At 48.2% G+C, this 21,305-nt stretch overlaps 10 protein-coding genes and 1 non-coding gene across 11 annotated transcripts; 6 read left to right on the top strand and 5 right to left on the bottom strand.

Moving 5' to 3' along the window:
- Positions 1-121: 121 nt before the first annotated feature.
- ASK1 (Ask1p) lies at positions 122-1,911 on the bottom strand (the record flags this gene model as incomplete). Its single annotated transcript, XM_020207146.1, has 1 exon — positions 122-1,911. A coding segment is annotated over one exon (1,634 nt), but the record flags the coding sequence as incomplete, so codon positions are not given.
- Positions 1,912-2,846: 935 nt separating this feature from the next.
- Positions 2,847-3,116, top strand: CANTADRAFT_43946 (uncharacterized protein; the record flags this gene model as incomplete). The annotated part of the gene is made up of 1 exon (XM_020209030.1): positions 2,847-3,116. The coding sequence occupies one exon, from the start codon at positions 2,847-2,849 to the stop codon at positions 3,114-3,116; it is 270 nt and encodes an 89-aa protein (XP_020066811.1).
- Positions 3,117-3,534: 418 nt separating this feature from the next.
- CANTADRAFT_45980 (uncharacterized protein) lies at positions 3,535-4,227 on the top strand (the record flags this gene model as incomplete). The annotated part of the gene is made up of 1 exon (XM_020209273.1): positions 3,535-4,227. One exon carries the CDS (start codon positions 3,535-3,537, stop codon positions 4,225-4,227), a length of 693 nt encoding a protein of 230 aa, XP_020066810.1.
- A 143-nt stretch (positions 4,228-4,370) lies between these two features.
- Positions 4,371-5,369, top strand: CANTADRAFT_19304 (putative lipase; the record flags this gene model as incomplete). The annotated part of the gene is made up of 1 exon (XM_020206436.1): positions 4,371-5,369. One exon carries the CDS (start codon positions 4,371-4,373, stop codon positions 5,367-5,369), a length of 999 nt encoding a protein of 332 aa, XP_020066809.1.
- Positions 5,370-5,638: 269 nt separating this feature from the next.
- On the bottom strand, positions 5,639-7,135 carry ARH2 (NADPH-adrenodoxin reductase; the record flags this gene model as incomplete). The annotated part of the gene is made up of 1 exon (XM_020209255.1): positions 5,639-7,135. One exon carries the CDS (start codon positions 7,133-7,135, stop codon positions 5,639-5,641), a length of 1,497 nt encoding a protein of 498 aa, XP_020066808.1.
- A 1,311-nt stretch (positions 7,136-8,446) lies between these two features.
- On the top strand, positions 8,447-8,518 carry CANTADRAFT_t41. The gene has a single exon. It is a non-coding gene; the product is annotated as a tRNA-Asp (tRNA).
- A 23-nt stretch (positions 8,519-8,541) lies between these two features.
- On the top strand, positions 8,542-9,176 carry CANTADRAFT_116738 (uncharacterized protein). Its single transcript, XM_020206207.1, has one exon. It carries the CDS (start codon positions 8,695-8,697, stop codon positions 9,064-9,066), a length of 372 nt encoding a protein of 123 aa, XP_020066807.1. The 5' UTR covers positions 8,542-8,694; the 3' UTR covers positions 9,067-9,176.
- A 109-nt stretch (positions 9,177-9,285) lies between these two features.
- On the top strand, positions 9,286-10,962 carry AGP2 (Agp2p; the record flags this gene model as incomplete). Its single annotated transcript, XM_020206435.1, has 1 exon — positions 9,286-10,962. One exon carries the CDS (start codon positions 9,286-9,288, stop codon positions 10,960-10,962), a length of 1,677 nt encoding a protein of 558 aa, XP_020066806.1.
- Positions 10,963-11,398: 436 nt separating this feature from the next.
- CANTADRAFT_3765 (uncharacterized protein) lies at positions 11,399-12,355 on the bottom strand (the record flags this gene model as incomplete). Its single annotated transcript, XM_020208729.1, has 1 exon — positions 11,399-12,355. The coding sequence occupies one exon, from the start codon at positions 12,353-12,355 to the stop codon at positions 11,399-11,401; it is 957 nt and encodes a 318-aa protein (XP_020066805.1).
- Positions 12,356-14,085: 1,730 nt separating this feature from the next.
- DAG7 (Dag7p) lies at positions 14,086-14,397 on the bottom strand (the record flags this gene model as incomplete). The annotated part of the gene is made up of 1 exon (XM_020208942.1): positions 14,086-14,397. A coding segment is annotated over one exon (312 nt), but the record flags the coding sequence as incomplete, so codon positions are not given.
- A 1,076-nt stretch (positions 14,398-15,473) lies between these two features.
- Positions 15,474-19,190, bottom strand: CANTADRAFT_3763 (uncharacterized protein; the record flags this gene model as incomplete). The annotated part of the gene is made up of 1 exon (XM_020208728.1): positions 15,474-19,190. The coding sequence occupies one exon, from the start codon at positions 19,188-19,190 to the stop codon at positions 15,474-15,476; it is 3,717 nt and encodes a 1,238-aa protein (XP_020066803.1).
- Between the last annotated feature and the right edge of the window lie 2,115 nt (positions 19,191-21,305).

The following is a 21,305-nucleotide window of genomic DNA, read 5'->3' as shown; positions in this document are numbered from 1 at the left end:
TGCCACTGCCATTGGTGTGCTGACCACATGCCAGCTGCGCATGGCCATCTTATCTAATCTCATCAGTTCCTTCCACCTTCCCAAAAAGGACTAGTTGCAGGGTCCTTCATTACGTAACGGTCTCCGTCAGCCTCCATACTATTAATTACATTGTTATCTCTATCTACCTGTGGGGAAAGCCCTGCCGGTGATATCGGATCCGGCAACCTAAATATGATATTAATCTATGGATCAAATATTGTAGTGGGGATTCTCAGATTGCGCCCCCAATCGGGGTCTAATCGCCCTGTTTGCGCCCATAGTTGGTCAAATTGTTGAACCGCTCCCGCAACATCGACCCGAGCTCACTGGTGGAGTTTTCGGTGTTATCCAATTGACTATTCTCCAAGAGGCTTCCTGAAACATCGCTGAATATGTCCTTGATTTCTGTGGATGTGATACCCTTCCGCTGCACTCCTCGTGTTCCAGACTGGTTCTGTGGGGCCTTGTTGAGTATATCATCGAAGATTTGCGAGATCGACTTGGACTGTGTCTGGTTGTCGGTGTTGTCTGCGGACGGACGTTCGTGCTTGTTCAGCATTGAGTGGTACACCGTGGACCCGGCCGAGGCATTATTTGGGGTGTTGCGGCTGCCGGTCTCCAAGAACACGTTGTCGTTGTCGTCATTGGGCTTGGCCCTTTTTGCCGAGCTGAGTGCCTGGTCCGAATTACGTTTGCTGGCCAGTCCCTCGTGCAAATCTATGTTTTGGAGCTCTGGCGGTTGCAAGTCGCTGTCTTCGTCCCCATACTTTATTTGGAGCCCTAGTGGGGTTTTCATAATATCAAGCTTTCCTCCGTCACTCAACCGTTCCGAAAATTTGGGGGTGGATGGAAACCGCTGTATGGTGTTCCGCTGTATGGTGTTCTCCTTGGAGTGTGACGATAGAGCAACGCTCTTGGTGGGAGATAATTCGGGTGGTAGTAATACTGGCGAGAATTGTTCTACCTCGCTCAATTGGCGTTCCTCCTTGGTGGGAGACGACAGCTCGCTCACGTTCGCAAGCTCTGACCGTAGTATAGGAGGCTCGGGTAGCGTGGGAGATGAGTTGATGAGGTTTTGAATCAAGGACGATCTCCTTCGGGCATCTTCCACCAATGCATTGCGAGTGGCTGTTCTTGCTTTTCTCGGTGAGATGGACAACTTGTGATAGGTGTCCAATGACTGCCTTACTGTTTGCGTCTTTACGGGCGACTGGTCCTTCTCTGGGGACTTCTGGCTCTCTGTGCTGGAAATCGAGGTGGTGAGAAGCGGTGGTGGTTGGGTGCCAATGCTGTCGTTGGAGTCGTAGGCTGTGGGGTGTCTGTTATATCCAGGTAGCAACGACGGTCTCTTGTGGAGCTGGGGAGTGGACGATTGGATCTGTTTCTTGGACTGCTCTACAGACCATGTAGGGGTGGACTCCTCTAGCTGGGGCTTGAGCGTCGGTTTCTTGAACACGTCCAAGTGCGGTGTGTCGTGGGCAGGGTCTTCTGGGGCTTCCTGGTGCAACTCTTCGTCCTCATCCTCGTCCTCGTTGAAGAGCATGTTGCTCCTGGAGTTGGCGATGGTATTGACATCGGTAGTGGAGATGGGGTCTTCGTAGCTGTTCAACTCCACGTTGGCCGACTGCTCGAAGAAAAACTTCCAGAAACCAGCGTTGCTCCACACGTTCTTGCTTGCGTTGGAGTAATCCTTGATGATGGGGATCAACCGGTCGTTGATGATGCCGTTGGCACGCGAGATGTTCTTGTCTATTTCTTGCAACACCAAGGTGGTTTCCTGCTCCAATTTCTCCAACTCCTCACGGGCAGCGGCGGTGTCTTCACTGACAGTAGTACTGAGCGTAGACTTCCTCCTGGAGGACGTGGGCGCCACGGAGTACCTCTTCATGGTGGTTGTGGAGAATTGGTTGTTGTGATACGCGTGATAAGTTTGTGTCCTGCACAGAGGGTGATGAATCCTGGAGTTGGTCAGGGAAGGGCAGCTCAAGTATCTAGTATAAAAAAACTATTATCGATAGTAAGTGTATTCCTAGATACGTCTACAGTAGGTGGAGGTCCCACAAAGTGTCGGTCGTGCCAAAGTTTTTCAAGTCACCATAATCGCAATTTGTGGGAAATGTCTTGGATGGAGGTTTCTAGCGGTTACATGCCAGTAGGGTGCGTGTTTTTACAGGTATTATTGGATTTTCCAAGCGTTTTGCTACTAATATTGGAGGTTTCCAGAAGTTTTACTACCTAGAGAAAAAGTGTAGTTTCCAAGCTGATTCAGACCAGATTCTTAACACTTGCGGAAGTATAGCCGTAATTCCTAGTAGTCTCAGGAGAATAATGAGGAAATTGCGAGGTATACGGTAGTATCATACTTATAGCTCAGGCCATTGGACTGGACATTGGATTGGTAGTTCCAGAAGACACGAAGTTGGTCCAACCCAGTGTCTCAGAAAATCAATGACTGAAGTATGGGCCGGATATCAGAAATAACGCCAATGAATCTGGAGCCCTTACATAGCAGGGGTGGTTTTCATCTCATCTTCGTGTCCCATGGCATACTAATTCTAACAGAAAGTTTACCACAGCTGGATCGCATCGCCTGGACCAAATAACCTGCCCAAATGCTGGCCATTTCTTTTACTAAACGATTTAATAACCTTCCACGATGTTATCAACTAGGCATGTAGAGTTATTTCAGTCCTTTGGCAGTGATGTAGCCGTGGCCATTCATCACCGAGACTCCCCAATCATCGCATTCCCTCTTGTCCAGCTTACTTAACATCCGTTGCGTTGCGTCCGCGAAAACGAGGTGAAAATATCACTCCATCACCGGTATGGGTAACATCATGTCAGTATCGTTTGCGCCTGAGTGTACTGAGGCCAAGAACAAGTACGACGACTGCTTCAACACATGGTACACTGAAAAGTTCCTCAAGGGAAAGTCGTTGGAGAACGAATGCACCGAGTTCTGGGACACCTATATCACCTGTGTTAACAGTGCGTTGGCCAAGCAAAAGATTAAGCCCATGTTGGACAAGGCCAGGGAGGACCAGCCGTTCACCAGCGAGGAGATCAGACAGAGTGCTGGAACCGAGGGCAAATAGACTGTAAATAGAATACACGATTGATGAAGCGAGTGTAGATGGAGAAGAGCATTGCAGATGGCGAGATGGCGAGAGACTGAAGTGGCAAGAGACTGATAGATAGTGAAAGACAGGAGCGTTCACAGTAGTTGGCCATCATTAGACATGCACACCTAGCTTGTTTGCCATCTTCCCTACCCAGTGTAGTAGTTTGGGTGTTGTTGAAGTAGCATTCTTAGATCAAAGAGGTCGACAAGAGAAGACACTTCATAAGTGGCTCTCGTCCCGACAGTAACACTTTGTCGCTACACGATGCCGCTACCTTCAGACTGGCTCTCTAACAGCCGTCCCTACCTCCTGGCGCTGAGTCTGCGAGCCGCGAATTGACAGCCAAATTGACTCCAAAACAGTGTACTGATTGCCATTCCATCTACACACCATGCTTGTTGAGGAAATCCCCAAGTCAACCAACCCCAACAGCTCCACCGTCTACTTCTCGTCGTCAGTCAACCTCACCGCCCGGCCCAGCTCATCCCGCCATGCCCAGTCCAACGAGTCCAACGATGGCGCCAGCAACAAGAAGGGACGCCAAAAGGTCAACTATAATGTCAACCAGCTCATGCATGCCCAGATCCAGGTGGCAGACCCCCAGGCGGGCTCGGGACCCTTGAAGTCCACCCAGCAGTTGCAGCTCGAAAGAATTGTGTCCAAGCGATTGGTGGACCTCACCCGAGAGGGCTCTTCGGCTCTGTTCGAGCTCCCCAAAAACTTCGCCTACAACAGCATCCACGCCAGCTTGGACAAGAACAGCAAGTCTGCCAGGCTCGGCAACACCCCCACCACAAAGAGAATCTTGTCTGCCAGACGTAACTTGAACCTGTATTTCGAAGAAGAGAGGAACTTGATCTCCATCAATAGCATCTTAGGACAGAACTACCAGTTCATCACCGACTCCGAATGGGAACAGGCCAAGTCCAAGGTGCGGAAACCCGTGGCCCGCCGCTTGAGACCTCGGTTGAAATTGTGCTGTATCTGTGGTTCCAACTCCAGTTACTCCAGATGCCATACCTGCGGTCTCTTTTCTTGCAGTGTACGCTGCAATAACTTACACAACGAGCTGAGATGTGTATGATTGTGGTATTCCGCTTAGCTCTGCTCTAATTTCTAGTCTCACCGGACTCTGCTATGCTTGGACCAGTGTGTGAGGCAGGCCGTGCACCATATAAAGCAGGCAGTTTGCCCCGACATGGCTTTCAGAGTTGATTATTTGCAACCATGCACTTCCTCAGATACATCATGATCGTTGGCTACTGCCTCCGCCTTTCAACTTCTGTGCCTGTCAAAGAATCTGTTCCTGAGTACTACGAGAAACTAGTAAGTTACGCCAAATTGGCCTCTGTTGCATACTGTCTTGATTTCGGGCTTTCTGAAGGTGAGCTAGGCACCGAAAGCAGCGGTTGTACTCTACCCATCTGCCTGGAGCCAGAGTTCGAAAGCATTAAAATCTTGAAATTGTTCGACTCAAACAAATGGGGCCAAATTGGTTCCGGTTTCTATGCCGTTGACCATGATACCAAAAGGATTTTGCTTGTGTTTAGAGGCACATACACTAGAAGAGACTATGTGAGTGATCTTGATTTCAAGCCCGTCGCATACACTCCGTTGGAAGTAATCTCAAAAAAAGATGACCGTGATTGTGAAGGGTGCAAAGTACACAGAGGGTTCTACAAATATTTGAAACGGAATTGCGAGAAGATCATAGAAAATTTGGAGATCTTGATGGATGAACATGAAGATTACCAGTTGGTGATTGTGGGCCACTCCTTGGGGGCTGCACTAGCCATATTGACCGGAATCGAGTTTCAGTTGATGGGGCACGATCCGTTGATCATTAGCTATGCTGGTCCCAAAATTGGAAATCAGAAATATGTTGATTACGTCAACTCTTTATTTGATATTGAGAGCGTTACTGAAAGAATCGAGAACGAGAATTTCATTGAAAGTGGCATAATCAGAGTGGTTCATAAAGGGGACTTCGTTCCAGCATTGCCTCCATCGCCATTGTTTCAAACTGACGGTTACGAATTTACCATTGAGAAGAAAGAGCTTCCCCATTTGCCCACAGATGTGATGTTGAAAGGGCCTCATTTTGAAGGTATAAGTCCTAGCTTTAGGGAAAGTAGGTCCCCCAACGAATTGTGGTCTTCATTAATCAGAAGCTACGAACACGCACACTATTTTGTGAGAATCACTGGATGTGGCGAATCTTATTGACAGTTTACCTAGGCTATAATTTAATAGACAGCTAATAAAAATTCAGACAATATTATCTAGACTATTTACAAGTTGATTATTCGTGGCTCATTACCTGTCAATGTGATGCGATCCATTGTCGTTGAATATGTTCCTTGAACTAAATCATCGCGATGTCTATATTTCCTGCTATAATTGAGCATATTCTATCAATATTAATTCTATTTACGATGTGATAAAGTAGATCACTAATTATACCTTTTTGCACCATATCTTATATCTATAATGGCCTAGCTCTCGGCTATCTCGAGCATCTCTTGTTTATTGCAAATTTTGAGCCTTGTTTTGCCTAGTTCACCACCTTTTTCTAACTCGTACTTATCCAACTTTTCCCACTGGTTCCAGTTAACTGCTTCTTTCAACTTTCCCCCATCGATGCCATCATTGGTGGGCTCCAAGTGTATTCCATTGGACAAGTCCTCTAAGATCTTGTCGGCTGTGTCAAACGAGTCCATCATGGTTGTAGCAATTACCCCCGAAGGTCCATTTTTGATCCAGCCAGAGGTGTACCAGCCTTTCTTGTACACTGCGTTCGGGTCGTTCTCGTTGGTGGTGGACAATATGCGGCCCTCTTTGTTCAAAAGCCTGTTTCTATCGAACAGAACCCCCATTTCCTCGAAATCGTCCAAGGGAGAGCCCTTGTAGCCGATGGACAAAATGACCAAATCGGTCTTGATGGTTTCAGTCTCGTTGGTGCTGATTACTTTGGTCTGGTTGGTTAACTCGTCATGTACCAACTGGTTCTTTGCGAAGGTGATGGACTCCAACAACTGGTCGTTACGTGCACTCTGTGTGAATTCCACGGGGCTCTTCAAGTACTGCAAGCTCCACACCTTGGAGTCGCTGCTTTCGAGTGGAACGGAGTACTTTTCGATGATCGACACCTTTCGCTTGTCCACCCGTCCCAAGGATTTCTTGTCGATGGACTCCAACAATCCGGAGTCGACTGGAGCAAACTGGACGTTGGAACCGTTCTTGGGCAACTCAAACAATTCCCGGATCTCCTTGTTGGAGAACGCCGACTCCAACACTCCTCTACGGGCCACGATGTTCACGTTCTTGACTGTGCTCGATTTCAATGCTTGCAACGCCTCTGTCGATATATCTGTTGGAGCCCAGTGGGCAGGATCTGCCAACAAGATCCGTGCCACGTCCACAGCGACGTTTCCGTTGCCGATGATGGACACAGACTCAATCTGGTCCAAGGGAGGTGGCACGAACGTGGAGTCGGTGGCGTAGAAGTCGGGATGACCATTGTACCAGTTGACGAACTGACGAGCTGATATCACACCTGGCAACTGGGCTCCAGGCACTTCCATGTGGTTGTCGGCTGTGGTGCAACCGTACGCCAACACCAACGAGTGGTACGACTGGTGGAGCTCCTGGAGCGACACGTCGTGGCCCACCAGGACGTTTCCAAAGAACCTGACCCTGTGGGAGTCGTCACGAGAATTGGATCCGTACTTGCTCATGATGTTGTTCAAGTAGTCCTCGCAGTTCTTGACCTCAGGGTGGTCTGGCGCCACTCCATACCTGCTCAACCCATAAGGAGCAGGAAGACGTTCGAAGAAATCTATGTTGAAGAAGGTGGAAGGAGACGATTTGGTGAGGAGATGGTGGGCAGTGTAGAAGCCAGCAGGCCCTGCGCCCACAATAGCGACATTGAAGCGCTGGGCAGAGGCAGATGAGGTGGCCAAGCGACGGAGGGCCACTCGGGAGGGAAGCATGGCGTGGAGTGGTGTTTTGGAGATCGAATGTTGAGATGCGAACGCGATGTTGGGAAATGTGGGGGTATCTGGAAAGTGAGAACGGGATGGTAGGGAATTGATGGGTGAAGGCAAGGTGCCTGCCTTAGCTGGCGCTGTTGGTTATGCCATGCTCTGAGTATAGTTCAGAGCATTGAAAAACGTTTTTTCTACATTGATATTAAACTGTTGGTTTTGACTTACAATTTAGATAAGTATGTTACTATGATGACAATTTGGAAAGCGAGAATTAGCTGGCGTTCTGATACTTAGTAAATAGCCAGTTGTTCTAGCTCAAAGGGTGAGTATAATTGCATAGCTCTCGCTCACAGTTGCATGACCCTTGTTTTTAGCTCTCAGAATGATCATTCCACTTATTCGCTACATTTCATTGTAGGAGCTGTCTAATATGCTATCACTTGATTAGTGGATAAATATCTTTTTATTCTTTTGCTTACGCATCGTATACCTTATTTCAATACTCACCTATATGGACAAGTTAAAGTATTAACTTGTGGTAGGAGCTTGCGGTACTCTGGCCATTATTTATTTTGCTCAAGGTAATTTAATGGCGGATCTACAGTTGGAGATTTCTTATAATAGAAAACTGATAAATCGATGATTTCTAATAGTAGAAAAATCCTGTCTCAGATAGATATCTTCCGGTACAAGGACATCTTGATCTAAGCAGGTACTGGCAGCTTAAAATAGAGCTTGAAGCTATTAGTCAGTACGGGATGATTCTAACTATGATGGAAATTTGGTGTTATGAGAAATGATGGATGCTCTGTATGTAATACAGCGGAAGGTGCGTTAATTAACATCTTGGAAGGGACGGGCAGAATTGAGGAAAATCCTCAATACTGGACATGAACCCTCATTAGCATCTGGTGAGCCTCGAAATCCGTGGAAATGATTCAGTAATATCCAATCACCTCACTAGACTTCGATTGATATGATAAATCACTCTCGTATTCAGCTTCCTACTGGGGCACCTTTTGCCTGTGAAGATTTGTCGTATCTTAAAAAAGTCTAAAATAGGCAAAATATTGCATATTTTCAATAAATTACAATCTTTTTATTAAACCCAATCTGGGGACAGAATTAGCTTTAGTCTTCATACAGTGTATCAGGACCAGATGCAGATGACCACGCCTCGCGGGACCTGCAGTCTAAGCTTTGACCCTGACCAACGGGGAGGGAGAAGACGGTACTTACATAATCACCTTCTGTAGCTTACGTAATCACACACACACGACCGCAGCCTCCCCGCCCGTTTTCCATCATCGAAAATCCGTGATAGTTTAGTGGCTAGAATTACCGCTTGTCGCGTGGTAGACCGGGGTTCAATTCCCCGTCGCGGAGTCTTTTTTTAGTTTCTCATGACCACCAAGAATTTCCTCGGGCCAGACCGTCGTCCCTGTTCCGGCTCCGAGTGCAGCGCCGAGTATTTTTGGCGCTAGTCCGCGGTGTCAAAGACTTTTATCCGCTGTTCTGCGAAGCTTCGGCACATTCATCCATCTCCCTCTGCTTCGCATCCTATGCCTTGTTACAGCAAAGCCTCCCACCCAACTGTCCTCGCCTGGACGCTGCACTCACCCACTTACGAGTGGAGGCGCAAGAGATACGAAGAAGGTGTTCATAATCCCACGCACACGCCAAGCCGGTTGCGAACATTGCTATCTGGACTAAGGATGGTTAGAGTTCGCACCAAAACAGACGGAATTATTTGCCGTACGACCCTGAATTTTGAGCACCAGCCGGTTGTGGTGATGGGGGTTCGCCAATCAAGGGCAGGGCTTCGTGAAACGCCTGAGGGGACCACGTATAAGCCTTGGATACCAGGCGGATCGTCATGCTCTAGTGATGGGCGGGAGACATGGCCCCCAAGCAATAGGATTGTCCCAGTGTGAATGGGTCCCCTGGGCACAGCAATAATGACTGCAGGATCGGCAGCGGCACCTGCATACACACGCAGCCCTCGGACGCACGCTACGTCATATCGTAGCGACTGCCTAGGCCCCGCTGCCAGATGCAAATTTCAACCGAAAAAGACTAGACACCCCACCGTTTAAATAGCAGTGATTTCCCCAACTCTTTTCCCATCACATACCCCAGATTCACGGCCCATAATGTCGAAAGTCTTGGATCCCCTCAAGGGCCCCTTAAAGGGCGACACAACCTCCTCCAACTCGCTCACCCCCAAGTCGTCTTCGCCCCAACCCCAGAGCGTTCACCGTAAGTTGTACAACAGACACGTTCAGTTGATCGCCATCGGTGGCTCCATCGGAACTGGTTTGTTTGTCACTATCGGAACCACTGGTCTCGTGCGTGCTGGCCCTCTCGGCTTGCTTTTGGCGTACGGAATATGGACCGTGGTGATTTTGCTTTTGACCACTGCTGTCGGAGAAATGGTGTCTTTCTTGCCTGTGAGTTCGCCATTCTTGACCATGGCAGGCAGAGTGGTGGACCCTGCGTTTGAATGCGCAGCATCCGTTAACTTCTGGATCATGCAGAGTTTGTACATTCCGTTTGAAATCACGGCTGTCAACGGTATGATCCACTTCTGGAGAGAAGACTACTCGCCAGCCATCCCGTTATGTGTGCAGATTGCCATCTACGCCTGCATCAACTTGTTTGCGGTCAGATTATACGGAGAGTGTGAGTTCTGGTTGTCGATAGCAAAATTGATCTTGTGTATCGCATTGCTCTTTTTCACCTTGATCACCATGTGTGGTGGTAACCCTCAAGGTGATGCTTTTGGCTTCAGAAACTGGCACGCTGCTGGAGGCCCCATTGCCGAGTACCTCAGCAAGGGCAATATCGGACGATTTGAAGGTTTCTTGGGCTGTTTGCGTGGTTCCGCAGCATTCACGGTGGTTGGACCCGAGTACATGTCCATGGTGGCTGGTGAGGCCATAAACCCCAGAAAGACTATGCCCACTGCCTTCAAGACGGTGTTGTACCGTTTGGCATTGTTCTACATCGGAGGTGCCTTGTCTGTGTCGATTTTGATCGCTTACAACGACCCAAACTACTTGAAATTGACCTCGGATGCCTCCAACGCTGCCTCCTCCCCATATGTGGTGGCCATGCAGAACTTACAGATCAAGGTGTTGCCTGACATCATCAACGTGGTCATCATCACTTCGGCCTTTTCCGCTGGTAATTCCTACACTTATTGTTCGTCCAGAGCCCTCTATGGGTTGGCCCAGAGAGGATTTGTGCCTCGTTTCTTCAAGATCTGTACCAAGCTGGGTGTGCCTATCTTCTGTGTTGCAGTATCCATCTGCTTCTCGTTATTGTCGTTGATGCAGTTGGGCTCGTCTGGTAACAAGGTGTTGAACTACATGGTCAGTTTGTGTACCGGGTCTCAGGTGTTGAACTACGGGTTCATGTCCATCATCTACATCAGATTTTACCACGCATGCAAGGCCCAAGGCATCGACAGATCCACCTTCCCATACAGGGCCTGGTTCCAACCATACTCGATCTACATTGCCGCATCTTTGATCTGGTGCTTGATTGGAATTTTGGGCTACCATGTCTTCAAGCCTGGAATGTGGTCTGTGGATGACTTCTTGTTCAACTATGTGATGATCTTCGTTGCCATCGCCGTGTTCTCGTTCTGGAAGCTCCTCAAGAGAACCAAGGTGGTCAAGTTGAGCGAGGCTGACTTGTACACCGGAATCGAGGAGATCGAAGAGCATGAATACGAGATCTATGCCAAGAGAGAGGCCAACGGAGAAGAGGACGACGACAAGAAGAATGGTAACTTCCTTAAGAACGCATTGAATTGGGTCTTTTAAGAAGCAGCACATATAAAATTGTACCATAGAAACTACAATCATCGGTTAAGGGCATATTTATTTCATCTGTTGGACTCGCATCGCGTACATAGATTGTAAGATACTATTATAGGTTTGGTTCAAATATATTTTACTATTAGTTAATGGGATTGTAGTCACTGTTTTGAGGTATTAATTTCTCCGATTAGATTAACCAACCTATAAGCTTCGGATGCAAAAAGGATCTGGTTGGCAAAAAATATTCTTCGGTATCTCCTCCTCGGACATCTTCGAATAGTTAGTGTATTGGAAATCGTAACAGGGACGCCAAGCAGTGAAGACCAACTTGTATCGCGATCTATCGGTATAATTGACTATTTGGGACGGTTCCAAAAATTTCCGTAACTGGAAGCACTCCCGTTAGATACTAAAACAAAACCGTTGATTAAATATACACCTAAAGCAAATAGGAACCGGAAGAAACAGCCCTTGAGGATGCTCCAGTCAAAGACGCAGCATTGCTCGAGGCGGCTTGTGCCAATTTCGAAACTCCAGCCAAGAAACGGGCGAAGATAGGGGAACGGGCAGAGATAGAACTAGAGGGCTCACTAGCAGGAGCAGAGGCGTTAGCAGGAGCAGAGGCGTTAGCAGCTGTCCAAGAAAGGTCAGTACCGTTGGAACGAGCAGGGGAGCCAGGAACAGAGCTCGAGGTCGAGTTATTGACTGAGGTAGTGTTGCGGGAACTGTACACCGGGGTCAAGGTGGTGGGGATAGCATTGGAGCTGCTGGTAGGATTGCTGCCGGAGGTAGCGATGGTTTGCGTGATGGTGACCGTGATATCATCAGAAGCAGGGGCATTCTGAGAATTAACAGGAGCGTTCTGACCAGGTGAAACAGGAGAGTTCTGGTTAGAATTGTTGGGGGTATTTTGATTCGCATTAGCAGCTTTCTGATCAGAGCCAGGAGATTTCAGACCAGGTTGAGTGCCAGTCTTCTGGCTAGGTGTACTAGCCTTTTGATCAGGTGTGTTAGCATTCTGATTCTGCGAACCAGTTTGCTGGGCCGTCAGCGGAGTCTGGGTGCCGGCTTTGACAGTGGTGACAGGCGAAGCTGAGACCACATTTGCATCCAGGGCTGGAGTTGCACCTGCACTAACCGTGGTGTACTTGGTGACAGTGATGGAGTTGGTAACCACGAGAATCTGGTATACGGCCGAGGAGTTGCCAGAACTAGCCCCAGAGGAAGCAGCGGCAGGGCTGCTAGAGTTCCAGTTCTCAGGGAACTGGTTCCAGACTCGACGAGAGAGCTTGTGCAGCTTACTCATATCAGTGAGCCAGTTGCTCCCAAAAAGAGGGGCAGCTTGTGCAAGAGGGGCAACAGCCATGGCACACGAGAGGAGTGAGAGTGGATTCATGTTGGACTCGAGGAAAGGAGCGTACTAGTTGGGAATATATGTGATGGATATCCAACACTGATGGAAGGAGCCAGCCCTTTTATACTTGATCTCGAGGGAATTGTTTGCCTGCCTACACATTCCAGAACATCGACCACCAACGCAGGGATGTAATGTTTCAATAAGGAAGGCCAGGCTCGTTTGCTGGGGCGGTGTGGTGCAAGTGACGGGACTAGGCTGGGAATACCACGATGGTGCAACCATTCGCGTCCCACACGAGGCGGGAACTATCCCTCAATCGCGGTGCACGGCGCACCACATGGCCCACCGTCCAGTGGTCTGGGAATGTGGTGGCTTTGGCAGTGGCCATCGCCTTTCTCGGGGTTGTTCTCGGACGTCCATGGTACCTGCGTCGGTGCAGCTGGCGTTGTTGTTGTTACCGGCTCCCGCAGCTCGCAACATACCGCGTCAGCGGTGGCTGCGAATAAATGCGTGTCGCAGGGTTGTGCGAGGGGCAGGGGAGGGCCAGGCGCGCCGGTTCAGGCTAGATCAATACCGGTGGGGGTGGGGGTGGGGGCTGTATGTGGCTGCTGGTGTTGATGGTTCAATCTACGTGTATATGGTTCATCTACAACCAGCCATGAAGCGTGGAAGGAATTGATGGCGCTTGTTCCCGGACCTGCGTTAACGACTGCGACCAGCACAAACATGGCTACTCGTGCCGATGTGCGACAAGTGCAGCTGTATAAATCTATTAACGAATAAAACTCATCTCAATTCCAAACTCACAGGATAGTCAGTAACTATACAGATGCGAATGCATCAGAGGGCACTTCAACAGTACGCATCCCTTGTGGGTCTGGTATTGGAGCTGGAGGCCCCCTCCTGTCACTTTTATTTATCCCAAAGTAGGCATATCCACCTAGAACTATTGGGCCAAACGCTCAAACTTCAGCCGTTGCCAGAATTTGCGTTTCGTGTCAACCTGTCATTTCCTGCCTAGACTTCTGCCCCTACCGGTGGCACCGTTGGCTGGAATTAAAATCCCCGAGGCGTTGTATCGGGCAGGAACTTCGCTTAGAGCCCAAGGTTGATTCTAGAATCGCTACGCAGTTGGAAAATGCCTCCAACATGGGTGACATCAGCCCACTCCAATAAATATACTAGACGTTGGAGATGAATATGGACCATGGATAGTAAGTAGCAGATTTTAATCCATAGTCTTGGGGGCAATTTATTGTTGTCAAGTATGCTGATATTAAGTAATTTTCAAGCACAGGGAATGATAGTCCGCCTCTGTAACACCACAGACAATACTCTGGATGCTTAAAATACCAGGCCCAAAACTGATCTAGTTCATTGAAGTACTGAACCGTCACCATACTTTGGATGTTGAAAATACCAAGCCTGAAGTAAGGACGCTTTACCGCATGCCCTACTGCATCTACAGTATTCGATTCTAAAATGCATGCCTACACTCGCAAAGATATAACATTTATTGACCGACCCTCGGTCGAACCCATGTTGAAATCATCTAGCTTCCAGCAGACGATAACCAACGGCCTCACGGCCTCTTCGGAGTAAAAAGTAGAGAAGAGATAAGGGCGTTTATTGTACCCACAAGAGAGAGAAATATAGAGGAAGAAAGAAGAACAAGAAATTTTAGTAGGCAAGTTAGCCATTCACCCGGTAGAGGTGAGCCAAAGTATTGAAGGTGATTGACACACTACGATATACTCGGAGCTTAGGGCTTAGTTGACCCATTTCCAGTCGATCTTGATTCTGCCCAAATCCTTGTCAGCAATGTCGGAAAAGGCAGAGGGAGAAAGGTCCAAGTCATCAGGAGCACAGCCAGGGCACGAGTCAACCACGGTCACGATGGTGGACTTGCCTTCGTAGGAAACCTCGATTTGCTTGCCACACAATGTGTTCTTGTTGGGGTTGTTGTTGACGTTGTATTGGTTGAACACCTTTTGGGAGATGGCCACGATTCTGTCGGAGTCCTTGCTGACGCCTCCGCAGGCACCCATTCCGGTGTCGTAGTAGGTACCTTCACCGTGGTGTTCTTCGCCAGAGCCAGAGGGAGAGGAGGAGGCAGAAGAGGTAGGGGCAGGAGCAGAGGAAGCCTCAGTGGTGGCAGGTGCAGCCTCAGTGGTGGCAGGTGCCTCAGTGGTGGAAGGTGCAGCCTCGGTGGTGGAAGGTGCAGGGGTATCAGTAGTTGGTGCAGCAGAAGCTGGCTCGGAAACTGCCAAGGCAGCCACCTGCGAAGGTGCGACCACGTCATTTGCAGCAGACGACGCAGGTGCCTCAGCTGGAGTGCTTTGGGTGGTTGCAACCTCAGTTGGGGAGGCAGCAGCCGTGGTGGTCTGGAGCGATTCGCTCGACTCAGTTTCTGCCTCAGTAGCAGTAGGAACAGGCTCCACTGTCTCAATGGTGGCAGTGGCGGTGGTCTCAGGCTCGAGAGTTCTGATTCTGCCAGCGCCCTCGTAGACTACGGTGTGGTAGATGGTGGTGACCTGGGTGGTCCACACCGTTTCGACGGGGACGGGAGCAGCAGACACAAGCGTGGACGCTAACAACGAAAGGAGAGTGGCAGTGGAATACTTCATGGTATAGTAAGGAGTGACTAGGGAGGAAAGGAGTGACTATAGTCGGAGACGGGGGAACTGAGTAGAAACTGAGTCTGAAAGGAGTGGCAGTGACGAGGTCAAAGAAAGCGGATGGTGGTCAAATGGCAGGAATGGTTTTCAGTTATATATGGAATTTCGCCGAATGGGGCATCACCACTTGATGATCTGGAACGTGCAGGGAGAAGCCCCTTGAGTAGGTCGTGCGCGGACCATGTTCCCAACCAGCAGTGTCGCCTGGCCTATCGGAGGACGAGTCGGGTTAATTGGGTGCATAATGCGCATTACTGGGATTGTTGGTGCCGCATGCCATGCATGAGCGGCGCGTGCAGGTGAGGGCCTAGGCGCGCGCTGGGCCAGTTCGCGGCCACCACTGGGCACGTGACCAGATCTCTAAGGGCTACACCACCAATGGACTATGTTTGTATTTACTAGACACCGGTGCCTGCGCAGGAGAATGCAGACCGCGGCACTATGATGCAAGGTTTCAATAGGCCGATCCTCGACTAAACCTAATCTATGCACTTGTAGGGAAAAACGCTCTCCAACTGGGTGAAGAGCCACTTGCTCTGGAAACTGGTCAACCCAATAGTCTTGGCCCGGAGTCGCATGTTCCGGTCGTCAGTGATGAGTACGCAATACCGGAACATTCTGGCCGTCACATGGTTCAACACTGTCACCGGCGCACGCGAATCCCCTTTGCTGACCCCTGACAACTTGGCGTTGAGCCCCTTCAACATTTTCTTGCCAATTTCATCGTGCTCATTGACTGCATTCAAGATGGTTTCATCCACGCACGATCTCCAATTCGAATTATTCTCAAACTCGAGCGTTTCATTGATGTCTGACGCTACTGAGCCGTCGTACCTCAACGGGAGAATCTCCCCCGTCAAGTACAACTCACGCACAATGATCACCGACCGGGTGGCAGCATCCGAGATTGTGGCCTCGACCGATTTTCGTAACGCCCGCAATTCTTGGAACACTATCAATGGTATCAGAATTTTGAACACTCCGTTACGAACACATTTGTAGATCCTACCACAGTGCTTGAGCCAGATGTTGGTATCCAAGGTAATATGGGTCAAGCTGTTATCCATGCGATCACCAAGGTTACCCTCAATACTAATCTTATTCTTGTTTACTCCGGCGTCCCCACTTTCAATGAAAATCTCGTTGTAGAAACCTTCTCCTCCAGCAATCTGCTGGGCTTGTTGCAATGCTTGTTGGTGTTGTTGCTGATGATACAAGTGATGATTGTGAAGGCTCTGCTGGTGTTGAGAGTCTATGCCAGCCTCTTCATCTTCATATTGCGGCACTCCATACTGGCCGCCTCCTTCTTGGTCCTGTACCATATCATCACCTAATTGATTCTCCTCATCATAACCTCCGTTAGATCTAAACCACATATTATCTTTTTGAGCAGTGGTAAGATGATAGCTGACATTGGACAAGTTTTCTCTGGAAATAGGCTGTAAAAAGTTATTCTGTACAAATCTACCATCACTCAACAAAAACTCTTCCATGTAGGCATACGGGTCATTTTGAGTAGAGTTCGATGAAGGAACGGACGAATCAGTAGTGTTGTAAATGGTCTCATCATACTTGAATTCATAATCCGATCTTACCAAACCAAAAGAATGCTTGTCTGCAATAATTCTGGCCAATAAAATAATACGGACAATTCTTTCATCATTATCATTTTCCATCTGGTTCCTTGACTTGTGATCAGATTCGCTAGCCAAATTGACTGCAGAATACGATCCACACACCGGTAAGTCAAATAAATTATTGTTCTTGACTCCTGCAGATTCCAAATCAGTGTAGTCACCCTTTTCAACGATGGAGTCAAACCACAAAGTACCCCAACACTTCCAAACTTCAGGAAGAAATTCATTTTCGTTGAAGTACTGAATATAGTCGCCTTGTTGAAGGTAGTGGGCACATAGCTTTGATAATTTGGGACTATTTCTAACAAATGAAAGCAATGAATTAAGATAGTTGATAAGAGACTCCCATGGGAAAAGCTTCTTGAATAACCAGTCTACCATTGTCTTGCTGTTGGAGTATTTCTTCGATGAGTCTCCAACGGCTATCAAAAAGTATAACCAGACAATCACATGACTTGTAGATGCTTGCTTTGGCCCCACTAGGTAGTGGTTCAAGATACGAATGGACAATTCCAACACTGATTTGTTGATGAATTGCAAGCAATAGAACCAATCATTAACGGATAAATCCGATACAGATACAGTTTGACCATCAACACCCCCAGTTATGGAGTTATTGCTGTCATCAATGTGAGCCTGAGAAGATGCACGAGATTTCCGCTTTCTATCCTTTTTGTCCTTTCTTTCCTTGAGAGCTTCTGGAAGTAAGAATATTTTAGCGAAGGGATTTTTAGCATCTCCAAAACCGATCAAATGATTGATATTTGCAATGGCAAAGAGGGAACCTTTATTCAACCAGAAGTTGATTTTTTCCATACTATTGGCTGCATTTGGAGTTTGTTGTTGCTGCTGCTGCTGTAAGTAGTAAGGATGATGAGGGTCATTAATAGACGTTACGCCATTTGCAGTGTATAATTCCCTAGTAAAGAAATTGTATCCACTAGAGTCAGACCCAAATGTTAAACCATACCGAGTGACCAAATCGATACCATATTGGACTTGTGAATCATGAATGCCTTCAACGGAATTTGAAATACCGTCATTCGTGCGGTTAAAAATGCTGAGCAAAACTTTATGGATCTTGATGAAGTCAATTATAGGCAATTCCAACAAGGACAAGATATTTCTTTGGGTACAAATATTCTCAACAACCAATCTCAAGTAGTGCTGGGTAGGAACGAACGGGTCACGACAAACAACCGATTTACCAATATTAACCAAAGCATCCAAATTATCTTGCTGAACGGTACACATGTGGTAGTAAATTTTTCCATGGCCATAAAGGGTCCTCATAGCAACTGAATACCAGTATTCGGCACTAATTTTCCAGTCTATAAATTTTGATGCATAAAGGGCAATTGCCATACGAGACAAATCACCAAGTTTTTCCAGCCACCACCCTTCCATTTCAAGAATGGGGTCTGTTAAGTTAGAAATGATGTTGAAGCAGTATGAGATGAAGCACAGGCAAATTTCATGATCTTGGTAAATGCTCATGATGTTCTTCAACACCTCGAGAAAACCCACAATGCCGTAAACCCACATACGTCTGGGAATCTTGTAGAGCTCCACGATATTTTTACCTGTTTTGAACTGGGTTTGATTAGATGAAGGCTTGAGAGCGGTTACCAAGAAGTCGTAGTAGTTGTCTAATAGCGTAATGTTGTGATGATAGACCGTCCACAAGTCGTTCAGCAATTCCGAGGTCCTGGTGGTAGTGGACGTTAATGAGGTGTTTGAGTTAACCGAAGACGAGAGCTGCTGATTAATAAGAGGCGAGTTACCGTACACCAAGCTGCTATTATGATTGTTGCTGGTCAACTGGTTGATCTTTATCGTGATATCAATGCAATTTTTTTGGACAATCTCCTCAAAGTTGACCACGTTCTTGTAGGTTTCCTTCAATTTCGATGCCAACTGCTGCTCCTCATCTGACATGGTTCTGGGCGGCGCCTGGGTCAGCTGGGGCTGGGCCAGGTCTGGCTGCTGCAGCGGGTGTCTGGGGTGCGAGCTCGAGTTCATGGGGGTCGATACAGTCAGATCTTTGGCTGTAGGCAAGAGATCATTCTGGTTCGCATCCATCTGGTGCTCCAACACTGCGTTGGAGTCGGACAGGTCCGAGTGGTTCTGCACCGACACGTTCGACATCGGGTTGACGTTGGGGCTGGAAGGCACCTCGTAAGGGGAGTGGGTGGGGGTCTTCAAGTTGCCCATGGATGGCTGCTGTTGAATCATGCTGCGTCTGGCTCCCGATCTCACCGAGGGATAGCGTGGCGACGATACCGCTGGGGTGCCTGGCGCCTGGGCCACCTGGCTGGCGTTGAACGTGGAGTTGAACGTGGAGTTGTTGGATGCATTGTAGAAGTCCTGCGAGCCCTGCATGCTGGAGGGTAATGGGTTTTGGCTTCTTTTGTTGGAGTTGGCGATCATGTAGTTGGACAAGCTGTTCTGGCGCTTCTGTTGTTGGCTGCCAGCGTGAGGGAGCTGATCGGAGCCGGAGGGATGCTGGCCACTATTTACCACCAGATCAGGGTAAAACTTGGGGTCGTTATTGTTCATAGCGGCCCGTCTCGTGGCAAAGAGGGAGTGGGGGTGATGGGAGGAAAGAGGAGGAGGAGGAGGTTGGGCTCAGGCAATAGGCGTGGAAATCAACAAGAGGTGGATGGAGCGCGCACGACTTTTAGCGAGGATGGGTGGGGGAGGTAGGGGATGGTGGAGATGGGCAGTGGTGTTGGTGGTAGCGTAAGGAGATGGTGGTGATGTTGCTGACGAAGATGACGTTGGTGGGAGCGGTGGCGCTGTGGCTACTGGCAACTGGGGGCTGGGTGGTGGCGACTGATTAGTGAGATTTGTGAGATTTGTGAGAATAGTGAGCTTAGCAGCCAGTGCGGCCTGGCAAATGCCGCTGGGATCCGCAGGTCGGCACGAGAGGGCTCTAGGGGTTCTAAGGGGGAGTATAAAGAGGCTCCAGAGAGGTTACAGTGGGATGTCAGCTTGAGAAATCCAGCTGGAGTACCGCTAGAGTCTCGCTACAACTCTCGCAATGGGCGAGATCTCCTCTCATGACTCAGTTTGCCTTCGCTCAATGCGACGATTTGGCAACGACGCATCGCATGACAAATATGGACCCCCAAAGCCTTCGATCTACGGATAGCAACGGGATCACGGAGTACGGAGCGATCTACGGACAGACGGCTGGATGGCGGTTGAGTCAGCACCGCACGTGACATCCAGTTCCGGGATCTGAAGCAACCTCGATGTAACTGTGTGGAGGTCTCCAGACCCCGGAAACGACCGCCACGATGGCAATTTCCACTTGGGGGCCCCAGCAGCTACTCTGGGCTAGCATTTATCTACGAATTGAAAGTAATGTTAGAGGGTTTTAAATGTGATTTATTCTGAATACTTTTGCTGAAAAACGAGGTCCATATGAATCAGCTGTTACAGAAGAGAAAACAGACAGTGCTGAAGTACGGAAGTTTCACTCACAGCCACTGCTGGCATGGTTTTGCCCATACCACTCCTGTCGGCAGGATGGTGCGGCACACGCTCAAACATCCCCCTGATTTGCAATCACACGAGTATGAGTGGGCCACAGGCCTGGTGTTAGTTTAGGCGTTGGGGCCACCCAGCCATTTAAGGCATTTTATAGCACAATTTGTGACGAATAATTATCAAGGATCATTACATTTGGTGAACCAGACGAACTACTGATTTGCAGATTGTGTCGCCCAAATATTCTGGACATAATGGTGAATCGCATTATTTGTAATCATCCCTTACCCCACAGTTTGAACAATTTCTACCTGGTATAGGTCATCCCTACAGTACGGTCAATTGGACAGCAATGATATCCCTTATGGATCTGTCTGACTCAGCACTTCTACACTAATAATTTAATTCGGTGGCCTATTAGGCTCTAGGGTCGTTCTTTCATTTATGTGTGAGGGTTTTGTATGGTTTCTGGCCATTTCTGTGGCCCGATTCAGCTATCAATCCACCACACACTTCCACAATGTGCTGAAAACAGACAAGTCCAGCTTTTGATGTGAAAGTCCTCTTTCTCCCATTGGTCTAAACTACTTTTACTACGGACTATCGGGCGGTCACATTATCGTTTTTACGAGTCCTTTTAATGCGAGAACCATGGTGATTTGTGGATTGGAATCTTGTTTAAATGACAACTTCAATGACTTCAAATATTCGAGCCGTAATGTGTTAGTCAAAGGCAATAATTGTTTATCGTAATCTTGATGCCCGTCTATTTCCTGTTTATTTTCGTTTCTTCCATAATTTGAACAGTGGGCAAAGGCTTTACAAATAGCGGGGAGGTAGTGTCATAGTTGGGAACTTTTGTGCCGTGAAGCTTAGCATGACAAGAAGTTCAATTTAGTAAATCCAGCATTGGAGTAGCCTGAAATAGTCTTGCATGCACCAGAAAATTGGGTGCAAATTGATACCTAGGAAGTCCGATGAAATATATTCGACTCTTCCAAGCTCAAGGTGACAAGTTGCCATGGTACTTTTGAGAAGATTACAATCCAGACCCTCCTTTTGTTCTTTGATGACATCTAGTTATTTAGCAATTAATGCATCGATGTGCTTGGGAGTGACCTTGTACTGCAATGGGAACAGCAGCGAATGCACTAAAAGACCAAATGTGGTTGGTGGTCT

Source organism: Suhomyces tanzawaensis (assembly GCF_001661415.1).
Source record: "Suhomyces tanzawaensis NRRL Y-17324 unplaced genomic scaffold CANTAscaffold_1, whole genome shotgun sequence".
NCBI lineage: Eukaryota > Fungi > Ascomycota > Pichiomycetes > Serinales > Debaryomycetaceae > Suhomyces > Suhomyces tanzawaensis.
The sequence above is the reverse complement of the archived record's forward strand: the minus strand, read 5'-3'. Positions and strand labels throughout refer to the sequence as shown.

Bases quoted from the DNA above. Each gene is read 5' to 3' on its own strand.
- CANTADRAFT_116738 (XM_020206207.1), top strand. From the start codon at position 8,695: ATGCCTTGTTACAGCAAAGCCTCCCACCCAACTGTCCTCGCCTGGACG.